The following is a 13,530-nucleotide window of genomic DNA, read 5'->3' as shown; positions in this document are numbered from 1 at the left end:
GAGAGAAGAGGAGAACTTCAAAGTAGGCATACCTTGAGGCTTGAGAAATTGGTTGCAGAGCAGGTACATCGTCAGAAGGAAGCAGTGAGATCTATAAGGGCAGTGTATGAATTGGGAAAGTGTAAAAAGAGGAGGTTTGATGGAGGAGCTGCGGTGCATGGAGGCAGATCATGTAAGTTTCCTCCTATGGGCTATTTATCATGTGCTGCCTTCAGTGCACAATCTCAAACAGTGGGTCGGTGCGGACCCGGCGTATCCTCTGTGTTCAGAGGTGGCAACGTTAGGCATATTTTGTCAGGATGTAAGACAAGCCTTTCTCTGGGTTGATGTACTTGGCGGCATAACTAGATCTTGAAGTGTATAGCTGCAGCAATTGAGAGGGGGAGAACACAGGTGAATTCAGTAGGTGTCAGGACTGAGAGTGCAGCTATTCATTTTGTCTGTGAGGGAGGGAAAAGTAGAGGAGGGAAGTTTGCAGATAGACATGAGTCAGGCCAGTCATGGGGAGGAAAGCATTGTTCTGCAGGAAATAATTAGTACTAGTTTGAGACCTGATATAGTGTTATGGTCAGTTAGTCAGCGGATAGCATATTTTATGGAACCGACCGTGCCTGAGGAGAACGGAGTAGATGAGACTTATGAAAGGAAAAGGCTTAGATATGTAGATTTGGCAGCAGAGGTTGAGCAGCGAGGATGGAGCATAAGTACATCCGGTAGAGGTGGGTTGTAGAGGTTTCATTGCGCGGTCGCTATTTGGAGAGCTAGGAATTTGTGGCCAGAGTTTACATCAGACCGTAAAAGCAATGTCAGAAGCAGCCGAGCAAGGCACTAGGTGAATTCGGTCGAGAAGAAAGAATGTCAGTTGGAGGCAGAAAGGAAACGTATAAAGCGCGGTATGTGTATTTCCTTGTACTTGTATTCCGTGTAAGTGTATCCCGGTTCTATATACAAGGTTGACATTTGTGGCACTACGATTGTTTAATGATGGGTTAGGATAAGTGTAAGACATGATGCGAGTGTTTAGCATATGTTTGAGTGAATTAAAGTTTCCTTTAGTTAGTAGGTGCTGGTAGCATAGGTTGTGAGACCAGATATTCTGGGATGCCGGAACCAATGGTTGAGCCTTCCTGAGGTGTTCTGGGCCTAACTCAACGAAACACCAGTGAAGGGAGGTGCCCACTTGCTAACTCCAATGATCTACTTGCATCTACACGATCAGTTTCTATGTGGTTGTTAACGGATGGATAACTTATTATTACATATGGAGTTAGTTATTGTCCTGCAGTATTAGTGTGTATAATCAGTTTTCCTTTGGCTTTGGGTTGGTTTTCTTGGTTCAGCGCTTATCCTGGTGTTATATCACGTACTTTGTGTTTTAATAATGGTGTTATCCCACTTTTGCAGCCACTCTCTGCACTCTAGGGACAATTTACACAGGCCAATTAACCTGCAAACCCACACGTCTTTGGGATGTGTGAGGAAAACGGAGCCCCCGGAGAAAACCCACGCGGTCACAGGGAGAACGTGCAAACTCCACGTAGATAGCACCCGAGGTCAGGATCGGACCTGGATCTCTGAGGTACGGAGACATCGAACAATAGAGCAGAGGAACAGACCCTTCGGCCCATTATGCATGTACTTGCCATGATATCAATGAAAACAACACATCCGCCAGCACAGGTCTATCTCCCTCCATTCTCTGCCTGTTCACGTGTCTGCTTAAATGCCTCTAAAACCATAGATACCACATAAACGTTTGGTTCCTTCCATTGATATGGAATTGAATCTGGATAACAGAATCCCAAGTTACACCATTTGACCTGAGGGGGAAATAAGAGTGCTCTGCAGCTTAGCTTGTTTCTTTAAGACATGAGCATAAGTTCATAAGAAGCCTGGGAAGTCAAACTGGCCGGTTAAATAATGTGTAGGAAAGAAAACTGCAGTTGCTGGTTTAAATCGAAGGTAGACACAAGATTAAAAAAAAAAAATTAAATTAACACTAGTTTACACTTTAATTTGTAACTAATATACATCATGGCACAGTACTACAACAGTCCAATGTTCTGGATCTTTCATGACCGGCATCCAAAACACCTATATAAATTGTTGATCTTAGAGGAACAATTATAAGCAGAAATATCCAGAGTCAATTTGCCAAGGAAGATTCAACATAATCTGATCTGCTAGCACTGCATCATCATCAGCAGTTCACCTGGACCTCTGCCTCATCTTTCGTCTTCAATCTGCGCATATGCTTCTTCCGGCACTTGGCTCGCATCTTGTCAGGGACCTCAGAAGCTGGAGTAGCTCAGCGGGTCGGGCAACATCTCTGGAGAGAAGGAATTGGTAACATTTCGGGTCGAGACCCTTTTGCTCTATCATCTTTGCTTCAGACTGATTTCAGGGGATGGGGCGGGACAAAGATAGGATTTAGTCGGAGACAGGAAGACTGGTGGGGGAATTGGGAAGGGGGAGAGGAAAGAGAGGGAAAGCAGGGACTATCTTTGTCCCTGCTTTCCCTCTCTATCTCCTCCCCTTCCCAGTTCTCCCACCAGTCTTCCTGTCTCCGACTACATCCTATCTTTGTCCCGCCCCATCCCCTGACAATCTGAAGAAGGATCTCGACCCGAAACGTCACCCATTCCTTCTCTCCAGAGATGCTGCCTGTTCCGCTGAGTTACTCCAGCATCTAGTGTCTACCTGGCCGGTTAAATAACTTCAGCACGTCTTTACAAAAATCAAATTAACCCCGAACAAAGCTCAAACGTCGTTGGATCCTCATACTCAAAACGATCTCTCAGAACCAGCTTAGTACACGGAGTAGGCAGTCACAGCCCCACGTTTTCCTGATGCCTTAAAATCAAAGGGGTAAAATAACAGTTTTTTAAAAGTTTTCTGAGGTCACAGAAGATTTATTGTCTAGATCCGGGAGCTAACCATGCAGAGTAGTTCTTGATGTTAACGTTCATAAAGTAACACATTTAATTCAACCAAGATATGAGAAAGGCTGCGGTTTGCACGGGTTGCGGATACTTAGGGCGGGAGTTAATATTTGTTACTCACAGAAGTGTGCGAACCAGAAGACGAAAACACCGATCGGGTGTATGCCTGGTGAGAAGCGCGGTATTTTTTACTATCCTTGTTGTTGTCAGCCAAAGAAAAGTTCCGTTACAAATGTTTGTTTAAAACGTTTGGACTTTCCGTCCCTGTTACAAATTTTGATCCTCTTTTGGACTGTCTGAAATGGAAACAGACTCCCTGGGTGACATTTGTGAGTGTGAAGGTACTCATCCCGTCATTCATTCTCACCCCCACCCTTCCTTCGTATTCTATCGAAATCCTAATCTTTACCTGACATTATTGTTTGCCTTCCTTGCTTCTGTCAATTCTGTCAATTATGGACCTCAGATAAAGCTTCGGTTTTTTTGAGCTTTTACTGTCTTAAAATAATCCCCAGTTAAACAACACCTAGTTTTAAAATTCTCATTCACATTTCGAAATCTCCGTCAATCTGACAGTCCAACCTAATACCAAACCTCTTACCATTCTGGGGTAGACTCAAAATGCTGGAGTAACTCAGCGGGACAGGCAGCATCTCTGGAGAGAAGGAATGGTGACGTTTCGGGTCGAGACCCTTCTTCAGACTGATGTCGTCAAGGGAGGGGGCGGGCTTTGCCCTGCCCTCTCCCCTGACATCAGTCTGAAGAAGGGCCTCGACCCGAAACATCACCCATTCCTTCTCTCCTGAGATGCTACCTGACCCGCTGAGTTACTCCAGCATTTTGTGTCTACCTTCGATTTATACCAGCATCTGCAGGGTTTTTTTCCTACACCTCTTATCATTCTGGCCGCTTAATCACAATTAAATTTAGTTTTATTACAAAAGCCCTAAACTTTGAAACAATCTCAGTCGGTCCTCTCAACCCTCTTGTTAGACATCCCTTAAAACACCTCTAAGCTTTGTGCAAATTACTTTAGTATTTACTTACGCGGGTCGTGTAAAGGACTTTGGGACATGTTGCTTCGTCATAGAGTTGCACAAATAAATAGGTTAGTGTTAAATTTAATTGTACTGTTGCGTTTAGGTGGTGCCGTAACTGAGTGAGTTAAGGCAGTTCGCATGGGTGGAAATTCATTTATCTGAAACTGGTGTATTTGCATTTTCATAACATATGGAATAATATCACAGAATCAAAATTTTAATCCCTAAGGAATACAGATTACCCTCAAAATGTATTGCAGGAAATGTTTATCGGCACAAAAATAAACTCCACAAATCGAAACTTAATTACTGGGAAAAAAATAAAGAAACCGTTTGGCGTAATTTGTCTGTAAATCATGACTGTATAATCAGACAATATTTTAGATTATGTGAACAAATAATTTCTTACACACAGGAAATGGAATTTACTTTTTATTCAAATGTCAAGTACGGTATAAGAAAACAAAATAACACCAGGTCCCAATGACATATATTGACAATAAAAGATTTAGACGGGCAATAAAATATTTAGAATAATGCTAAAATATTTGCAATTCCACGTAATAAAGGTTTTTCCAGTTCCCAACTCTAGAGAGACACAAAACTTGAACTTCCTCGTGTTTTTACAATTAATACTAAAGTATTTTCAAAATAACTAGTTCTAGCTGGAACTTTCTTGGGCCACTATTTGTATTTATATTTCGTGCTCTTATGGTTTGGTAGTAAGCACAAATAAATTATATATATTATAAAGTAAATGTTTTTGGCGTGTTACCTTAGTAGAACTTTAATCGAGGACTACGGAGCCCTCGGAGAGGTTTTGAAAAATATATAATCTGATAATGGAAAAGTTACATTTTCCTTTAACATATATGTCACCATGATAAAACATTTATGCGGCGATTTAGACTCTGAAATATGAATGATTTCGTTAAACTTTTATCATAAATCAGAACATGCATCTATGCGAGGAGACAGTGATTTCCCTCTTGGACTGTGGACTTGGATTATGAAGGCTGTTCAAATATGAAGCAGTCCATTTGTGCGCTAAAGCTGGGTGAAGACTGATGGCATTTTGCATGATATGTGAATGCACTACACTTCTGCTCGCAGTTTGCCATTGCTTTGGGACATTAGAAAAGGTCTCGGTGCATCCACATATGGAGAGGTGACAGAAACTATTACCAAACAAAGAGGTTGACTTGACCATCTTGATATGCACTCCGCACTAACCCATCCCTCTTCTTCATTTCATGCCCCATCGCCATCATTGTTATTCTGTTTCCTCTGAAACTATTTAACTTGTCCTCACCGTTCCCCCATTTATTGTATTCTGCATTTGATTATGAATATAGATGGACGGCCATTTTGCTCACCACCCTGTGACGGTCCGTTTGTATATTTGCTTGCCCACCACTCTTGATCATTGATACTCATTCAACTGCTAAGGTTCTTATATTTTATCGTCTATTTCCAATTTACGGCTCTTTTACATCCATAATTTCTCGCTCCACTGACTTCTACCTAGTCCCCACGTCCTCAGCATATTTCATTTACTAGTAAAGGCCTCTGCCCCAGTTTCAGTTGGACCCGCTTTCTTACTATTCACGTTGCTAGGCATACAAAATACTGGAGTAACTAAACGGGTCAGGCAGCACCTCTCGAGAAAAAGGATGGGTGACGTTTCGGGTCGGGACACTTCCTCAAACCCGAAACGACACCCATCCTTTTTTCTCCAGAGATGCTGCGTGATCAGCTGAGTTACTCCAGCACTTTGTGTCTATCGTCGGTATAAACCAGCATTTGCAGTTCCTTTCTGGACTTACTATTTACCTTGTTCTTTATATGTTCTTAGACGTTTCACCTTTTTGGTATATAATCTTCATTTGATCTTTATTCACGTATCAACCTTACAGCCTCAGACGCCTAGCCCATAAGTTCAAATACTTTTGCTTAATTTCTCTCTCACTCCAATTTCGGAACTGCTGTGGCAGAACCGAGCAGGCTCCTACAAATAGCAAACGACAGTAGAAGTAGCGAACGTAGTGCTGAATGTATAGAGAATGTTTAAAGTATAAAGTAAAGTATTTTGGTCTCCAAATTTGAGAAAGGATATTCTTGCTATTGAGGGCGTGCAGCGTAGGTTCACTAGGTTAATTCCCGGAATGGCGGGACTGTCGTATGTTGAAAGACTGGATCGACTAGGCTTGTATACACTGGAATTTAGAAGGATGAGAGAGGATCTTATTGAAACATATGATTATTAAGGGATTGGACACGTTAGAGGCAGGAAGCATGTTCCCAATGTTGGGGGAGTCCAGAACCAGGGGCCACATTTTAAGAATAAGGAGTAGGCCATTTAGAACGGAGATGAGGAAAAACTTTTTCAGTCAGAGTTGTAAATCTGTGGAATTCTCTGCCTCAGAAGGCAGTGGAGGCCAATTCTCTGGATGCTTTCAAGAGAGGGCTAGATAGAGCTCTTAAAGATAGCGGAGTCAGGGGGTATGGAGAGAAGGCATGAACGGGGTACTGATTGAGAATGATCAGCCATGATCACATTGAATGGTGGTGCTGACTCGTAGGGCCGAATGGCCAACTCCTGCACCTATTGTCTATTGTCTATTATCATTTATATTGATCGGGTACGACTAAACTATTTGTCTTTGGTAAGCAGTGTACAGAGCCAGATATTTTCATATTGCATACATTATTGAATCAAGATTCTCTTCACAAGATTTCCCAGACATGTTCACAGTCATATCTTCAAATTAATCAACTTTTTCCTCACCGTTTCGGTTTGTAGAACGATGTGCGCCTCTTTAATGCGTTCTTGTTTACTTCGGTTTGACACCTGTTGCGTGTGTTTCCAGCAAACCCTATGACACACCGAGAAAAAGCGACTTGAGTCGGTTATTTCTATCCAGAGATTCAATCAGTAATCGCATCTCCATATTATACACTTTCCCCCAGACTTGAAACGCATGAGCATAACTGTATCCTCTACATGACCAAGGACTCCTGGTTAGCACGATCTATCGTCTAAAATACTCAATCAAACACAACATATTTTATTGTTGTTTTCCACCATCGATTCAGAATATCGTGAAATTGCATTACTCTTTTGCGCACGTTTTCACAAGAGAAAACCATCTGCCATATCCCTGCCGTCTGATGTACATTAGCTGGATATATAACTGGGTTGTGTAATATTGATAAGCACGCCCATAACTGGATTTTATTTTTAAAGTTTGTTGTCAATTGTAATGGCAGTGCACAATGCGGAGCGTTATGTGAATTTGTGTGTTGAAATAAACATAGCTCGACTTGTCTCGAGTGGGCAAGTGCTTGCGCGGATGGGAAGGAATGGGGATTAAGTCATTAAATCATTCCGGATTTAAAATGAGTGCTTTCAAAGAATCTTATCCACGTAAAAGATTCTGCCATCATCACGTATTAAAACAAGAACTAAAATGAAATAAGAAACGACAGAAAGTATCAACGAAAAGATTAATCTGCATTTGCAGCGTGCATTTCGCGCCTTCAAAAATAGAAATACGCTAAAAATACGCTAGTTTTGAGTAGCGGTGTCAATAGACCCTTTACATTCACCCGCGAGCTCAGTCTTTTCCAAAAGTCAGCAACTTCAAGAATGTAACACTCTCTCAGTAGACACTGGAAGGTCAACCGTGATGTTTGTTTTCAAGTTTCTTGGGTGAAGTTTGAACACTGATTCACCGATGAGAGTTTTGCACTGAAGTACGAATAACACTTATCAACTAACAATTAACCCAGAGCCAAAGATGGACACAAAATGCTGGAGTAACTCAGCGAAACAGGCAGCATCCCTGGAGAGAAGGAATGGGTGACGTTGCGGGTCGGGACTCTTCTTCAACCCAGAGCCAACTTTATTTAGGGACAGTAAGTTAGAGTCCCTCGCTTAATCCGCTCTTGTATGGAAATAAATAAAGGAATTAATGCACATCTGCCTGGCAGAACATAAAATAAAATGCTCTGTTTAGTATTAATCCATAAGAATTTAACTAGAAATAGAGAAGTGGTGCCAAAAGCATATTTTGAGCTGTCTAACTCAACGCAGTGTGTGATATGATGTTCTGCAAGGATACCAGCAGTGTGTTCTGGACTCCAGAGTGGTCGGTTAACAACACAAATGCAACATCTGTTCCTCAGAACTTATGCATTGCCTACTGAAATGAGTGTGAACAATTCCAGATAAGAATAAATCAGATCCGTTGAAATTGTATAATAGGTTAAACAAATTGAACAATCCTTGTTAATTAGAACGCAATTCCGGGATCTAATTATATCTCTGATGATGTAGAAACATGACAATTAAGTTCGTATTAATAATCTTCTGCTCCGGCTGCATGGTACATTATATGGTTCTTTATCAGGTACTAAATTTGGGGAAGGGATACCCACTTCAAATTGCCATCAATATTAGACCGTGTAGACTAGCCTTCACGAGTGACACATGTACAATTTAATGATACACGATATTAGCCCGCTGCTTCTCAATTTTTTCACTATTATGAAAACTAATAAATTTGTCAACGGGAATTACGCATACAAATCAGATGAGGCACAGCAGATTACATATTGAAGTCCCGTGCCTCTCGAGTTTAAATGAAATTTCAATCCAATAATTCCTTTCTGGCCTGGTCATAATTTGCTTAGAGATGCTGCTTGACTTCTTTTCGGGAGCAATGAAAGCCCTATTCGCACGATAATTAAATGAGAGTCAGGCTTTTAAGTTTGATTTATTTTCTTCCACCGTGCTATGAGAAGAATGGTGGAGCAAGTAGTGTAATATAATTTCTTGATTTCTTCCTGAAACTGCAAAGAGAAATAGTATTAAAAAAATAATGAAAACAGTCAGCGATTTAATAAGCAAAACGGCAACAAGATGCAATATTACGTATACATCACTGGAGGACTATTGGAGTTGAAAATCTAAATATTACACACATTTTAATAAATGTGTAAAACAATTCCCTTGTTTGAAATTCACGGAGAATTTCCCTTGCTGTCATCATTTGAAAAATGAGCATTAATGAAACAGTTTTCCGACCAGCGGCATATAAAAGCAGAACAATATTATGCTGTTTGCCAAAATAAACTATAAACTGTGCGACCAATGTTCCTTGTGATAACAGCCTATTAAGTGGTGACCGTATCTACAGATCCATAATCCTCCCAGAGGTGGGGTGGCTGTAAAGCTGATAAGGGGTAATCGTAAAGCTTTATTTCGGGACTGTTAACCATAACGCGCGTGTGGATAATTTGAAAGGAAGGAGGACATCCCGCATGCGTGCTATCCCACTTGCACTTCGCATGCTAATGGATAAAAATCCTCAGAAGTGGAACCTGAGTCCCCCCCCCATCTTTTCCCACCAGGTGAAACGCGATAGACTGCAGCACGAGCAGCTTTCCGCCTGCGAACCACGAGCAGCCGAGCCAGCCCGCGACCAATAAGCTCTCAGGATCAGCACACATCCAGTACACAAACACACACACACGCACAGGCAGAGAGAGACACGCACACACACACACACTCACTCGGACAGGCAGAGAACCGCACACACATCCTTGACACACCGAAAGTCCCTTCATGTCTTTCCACGAGCTACCTGCTCGGGCAAGGTGTGCAGCAGCGGCGCGAGACTCGGTCACTCCCGGGCAACATTCCAATCCGAACACCGGCCCGGCCGCCGCCGCCGCCGCCGCCGCGGCGCGAGCCCCGAGCCCAGCCCCCCGCCCGCGCTCCGCACTAGCACCAGCACCGGTCCCGGGCTCCTGCTCCCGCCCGCGCTCCGCACTAGGAGTCCGCCAGCGCTCCGCACCGCTCCCCAAACCAGCACCCGGCTCCCTCCAGCGCTACGCACCGGCACCGGGCGCCCGCCGGCAGAGCTCCACCGCTGCAAGATGATGATGATGATGTCGATGAACGGGAAGCAGGCGTTCGGCATGCCGCCGCCGCACTCGTCCAACCTCCCCGAGCCCAAGTACTCGAGCCTGCACACGTCCTCTGCTTCCAACTCATCGTCCACTCAATCCAGCAGCAACAGCGCAGAGACGATGTGCCGAGCCTGTCTCCCAACCCCACCGGTACGTATATGCATAATCACCGCTTAGGGGCACATTTTGACAGCCCCCTCTTTTTTTTCCCTTTGCTTGATGTTTTTTTCATGTCTGTACAGCGCATCACCCAACACCTCGGCTACTTTCAACTTATGTATTCAGACTGGCTTGCCGTTCATATTAATTTTTATGACCTGGGTGGTGTATGTGTATGTGTGTTTAAAGGCTTTTTTTTTAACATTCTGGAAATGTTTTAATCCTGGAGTCGAGCGAATTCCCAGCTGACAGGAATGTGTGCATTCTATTTGCAATTGCAGAGCAATATATTCGGCGGGCTGGATGAAAGTTTGGTGGCCCGCGCCGAAGCTCTGGCGGCTGTGGACATTGTACCGCAGAGCACCAAGAGCCACCCGTTCAAGCTGGACGCCACCTACCACACCATGAACAGCATACCGTGCACCTCCAGCTCTTCCTCTGGCCCCATATCTCACCCCTCCGCGCTGGGCTCGCACCAGCACCACCACCACCATCACCACCACCACCAACAGCACCACCAGCAGCACCAGCAGCAGCACCAGCAGCAGCAGCAACAGCCGCCGCCTCACCAGAGCCTGGAGGGCGAGCTGCTCGAGCACCTGTCCCCTGGCCTGGGGCTGGGCTCCATGGCGGCGCCCGACGGCAGCGTGGTGTCTCCGCCGGCGGGGCCGCCTCACCTGGGCGGCCTGGCCCACATGCACCAGGCCATGAGCATGGTGGGCCACGGGCTGGCCGCATCGCACGGCGCCCTGGGCTGCATGGGCGAGGTGGACGCGGACCCCCGCGACCTGGAAGCGTTCGCCGAGCGCTTCAAGCAGCGGCGGATCAAGCTCGGAGTGACCCAGGCCGACGTGGGCTCGGCCCTCGCCAACTTGAAGATCCCGGGCGTGGGCTCGCTCAGCCAGAGCACCATCTGCCGCTTCGAGTCGCTGACGCTGTCGCACAACAACATGATCGCACTGAAGCCCATCCTGCAGGCGTGGCTGGAGGAGGCCGAGAAGTCTCACCGCGACAAGCTCAACAAGCCCGAGCTCTTCAACGGCGCCGACAAGAAGCGGAAGCGCACGTCCATCGCCGCGCCCGAGAAACGCTCCCTCGAAGCCTACTTCGCCATCCAGCCCAGGCCGTCGTCCGAGAAAATCGCCGCCATCGCCGAGAAACTCGACCTGAAGAAGAACGTGGTGCGGGTTTGGTTTTGCAACCAGAGACAGAAACAGAAACGGATGAAATACTCCGCGGGCCATTAGTGCCACTCCCCGGGGCAGGAGAGAGCGAGAAAGGCGGACTGCAACTCCTCTCGCCCGTCCTCGGTCTCAATCTGTCACGACCTTGCCGTGGGCCGCCAACAAGTAAGACAGGTTTTGTTTTGTTTTGTCTAATGCCACCCACTGCCACCGAAAGAGGACACATCAAAACCCCGACAGTCACTTGGTGCGAGCCGAGAGTTGCAGTTTACAGATCAACAAATGACATCATTGTTTATAAATCGTTTACACAAAACGGAGTCAAGGACCCGCTGACTTGAAATGACAGTGTATCGCGAATTTGCTGTATAGTTTGAGGATTATGTTTTGGGTTGCATTGGTTTTTGTTTCCTCTTCCAAACATCACCTCTTGCATAACTATTTCCCCTCTGCGCCTAGCACAGACACAGGCGGGAGAGGTTCAGCTCCAGTAAGTGCAGCACTTGTAGCTGACCATTTGATGGACCGTCCCGTGCAATCTCCAGATATTGATTGCTTGAGGTATGCCCCCAATACTCTACCCACCGAGCTCTTCTGCCATCGGAGGAGCCCACAATTTTGTCTCCGCTTTATTGGGAAGTCATAACTCTGCTAAGCAATCAGTAATCTCCCGCTTAGGCTACCGTTTCATTAGAAACCTGTGGTTGATGGCCCGATTTTTCTTCTAAATTTCGCTTTGAAACCCCATTCACCGCCCCCGCCTCCCCTCCCAGCATGGACGGAAATAGCTGCTCGGAACAAGCTCGAAGCCTCTCCCTGTGTCTGAAGGCTATTATTAGATTACTGCCAAAACAGCCTGAGCTTGAATTATTCATTCAAACCGTCTACAAAGTTAATTTCGTGTTCACTCGAATTAATTCCGCCTGTTTAATTCAAGTTGTGATAACAGCAGGGCAAATAAAAGGATTATTAAATTATTTAATATTTAATACAGTATGTTGGTTGATAGAATATAAGAAAAAAAGTGGTCGGGAAAAATAGGCGGCGATTTTTATAGAAAATACATTTGAGCAGACCGTGGATAGCGTTTTCTATTAAAAAAAATAACAATTGCATAGGACTCACCCGGTATTTTTTTGTGTATGAATATCAAAACATGATTTCATTAAATTTTGGTCTGGGAACCCCCTCATAAATTCTGCCACAGTGCACAAAATGGGTTAATACAGCGGCTGTAAAGATTTTAATCTTGGAAACTAATCTATGTCGATCGACTATTAAAAATGCAACATAGTTGCCACTGTCTTGGGTCTGTTTTGATTTTGAATGGAGTTTATTTTTACCTAAATGCTTTGTTGCTCGAGTGGAGGGGAAAGATTGTAGAGGTGCATTTATCAATGTTGAAAGCAAGCTGCACAATTTAATGAAAATTAACGATTGATGCACTGTTATACCTTGTTGTTTGGTACTGGCCTATCTTTTTAAAATATTAAAAGAAAGGTACATGGGACTGTACCTGTATATTGTAAATATCATTCAGTGGACAATGAACATATAGATATATTCTTACAGATTTTGACGTGTTGCAGTTATAGCATAAACATTTTTACGTGACAAGCGCACGGTTTCTGTATGGTATTTGGTCCCTTAAACATTCTGTTCCTTGTTTGTTCTAGAAAGATTTACCAGTTTATTTATTATTGTGATTTAATGTTAATTTATTGACATTCTGGTTATTAAAATGATTCATTTCATTCTGCAAATCCCTTTAACATTCTTTCGAAGTTGAATCCTTTTAGTAGAATATGACTTATATGTTGTATGTTTTCATTGCAGTAGTGTTCTTGGGTATTTGTTTAACTATCTCTTTGGATGTAGTTAGTTTTATCAGGATGGGTTTTTACTTCTTAGCATGTAAACATCGTGTTTTTGAATTAAAACCCATCGGCTCCTCACCTAAAAAATACAGCTTTCATAAACTCAAACAAAATCATTGTACTTTTTACTTTACCTTATCATGTAAGATTATGCACATCTTTAAAATAAAAGGTAATCTATTGACCTCATTGTTGATCTTTTGTTGTTATGTGACCCTACGCTAAAGGTTTACAATACATCCTATATGTGGTTTCATTCGCTATAATGCGGTTTTAATCTAAACATAAACATATTTTATAACCTGTAAAAAGCGGTTAAAAGATCGAAATGAAAGTATTGGTTGGGCTAAAA

At 43.8% G+C, this 13,530-nt stretch overlaps 1 protein-coding gene across 1 annotated transcript; it reads left to right on the top strand.

The window, feature by feature from the left end:
* The first annotated feature begins 9,524 nt into the window (after positions 1–9,524).
* pou4f2 (POU class 4 homeobox 2) lies at positions 9,525–13,329 on the top strand. Its single transcript, XM_078406129.1, has 2 exons — positions 9,525–10,108; positions 10,399–13,329. The coding sequence occupies exons 1-2, from the start codon at positions 9,926–9,928 to the stop codon at positions 11,362–11,364; spliced, it is 1,149 nt and encodes a 382-aa protein (XP_078262255.1). The 5' UTR covers positions 9,525–9,925; the 3' UTR covers positions 11,365–13,329.
* Positions 13,330–13,530: the final 201 nt, after the last annotated feature.

This window comes from Rhinoraja longicauda, chromosome 1, assembly GCF_053455715.1.
Source record: "Rhinoraja longicauda isolate Sanriku21f chromosome 1, sRhiLon1.1, whole genome shotgun sequence".
Classification (NCBI taxonomy): domain Eukaryota; kingdom Metazoa; phylum Chordata; class Chondrichthyes; order Rajiformes; family Arhynchobatidae; genus Rhinoraja; species Rhinoraja longicauda.
This window is presented reverse-complemented; position numbering and strand designations above follow the sequence as displayed.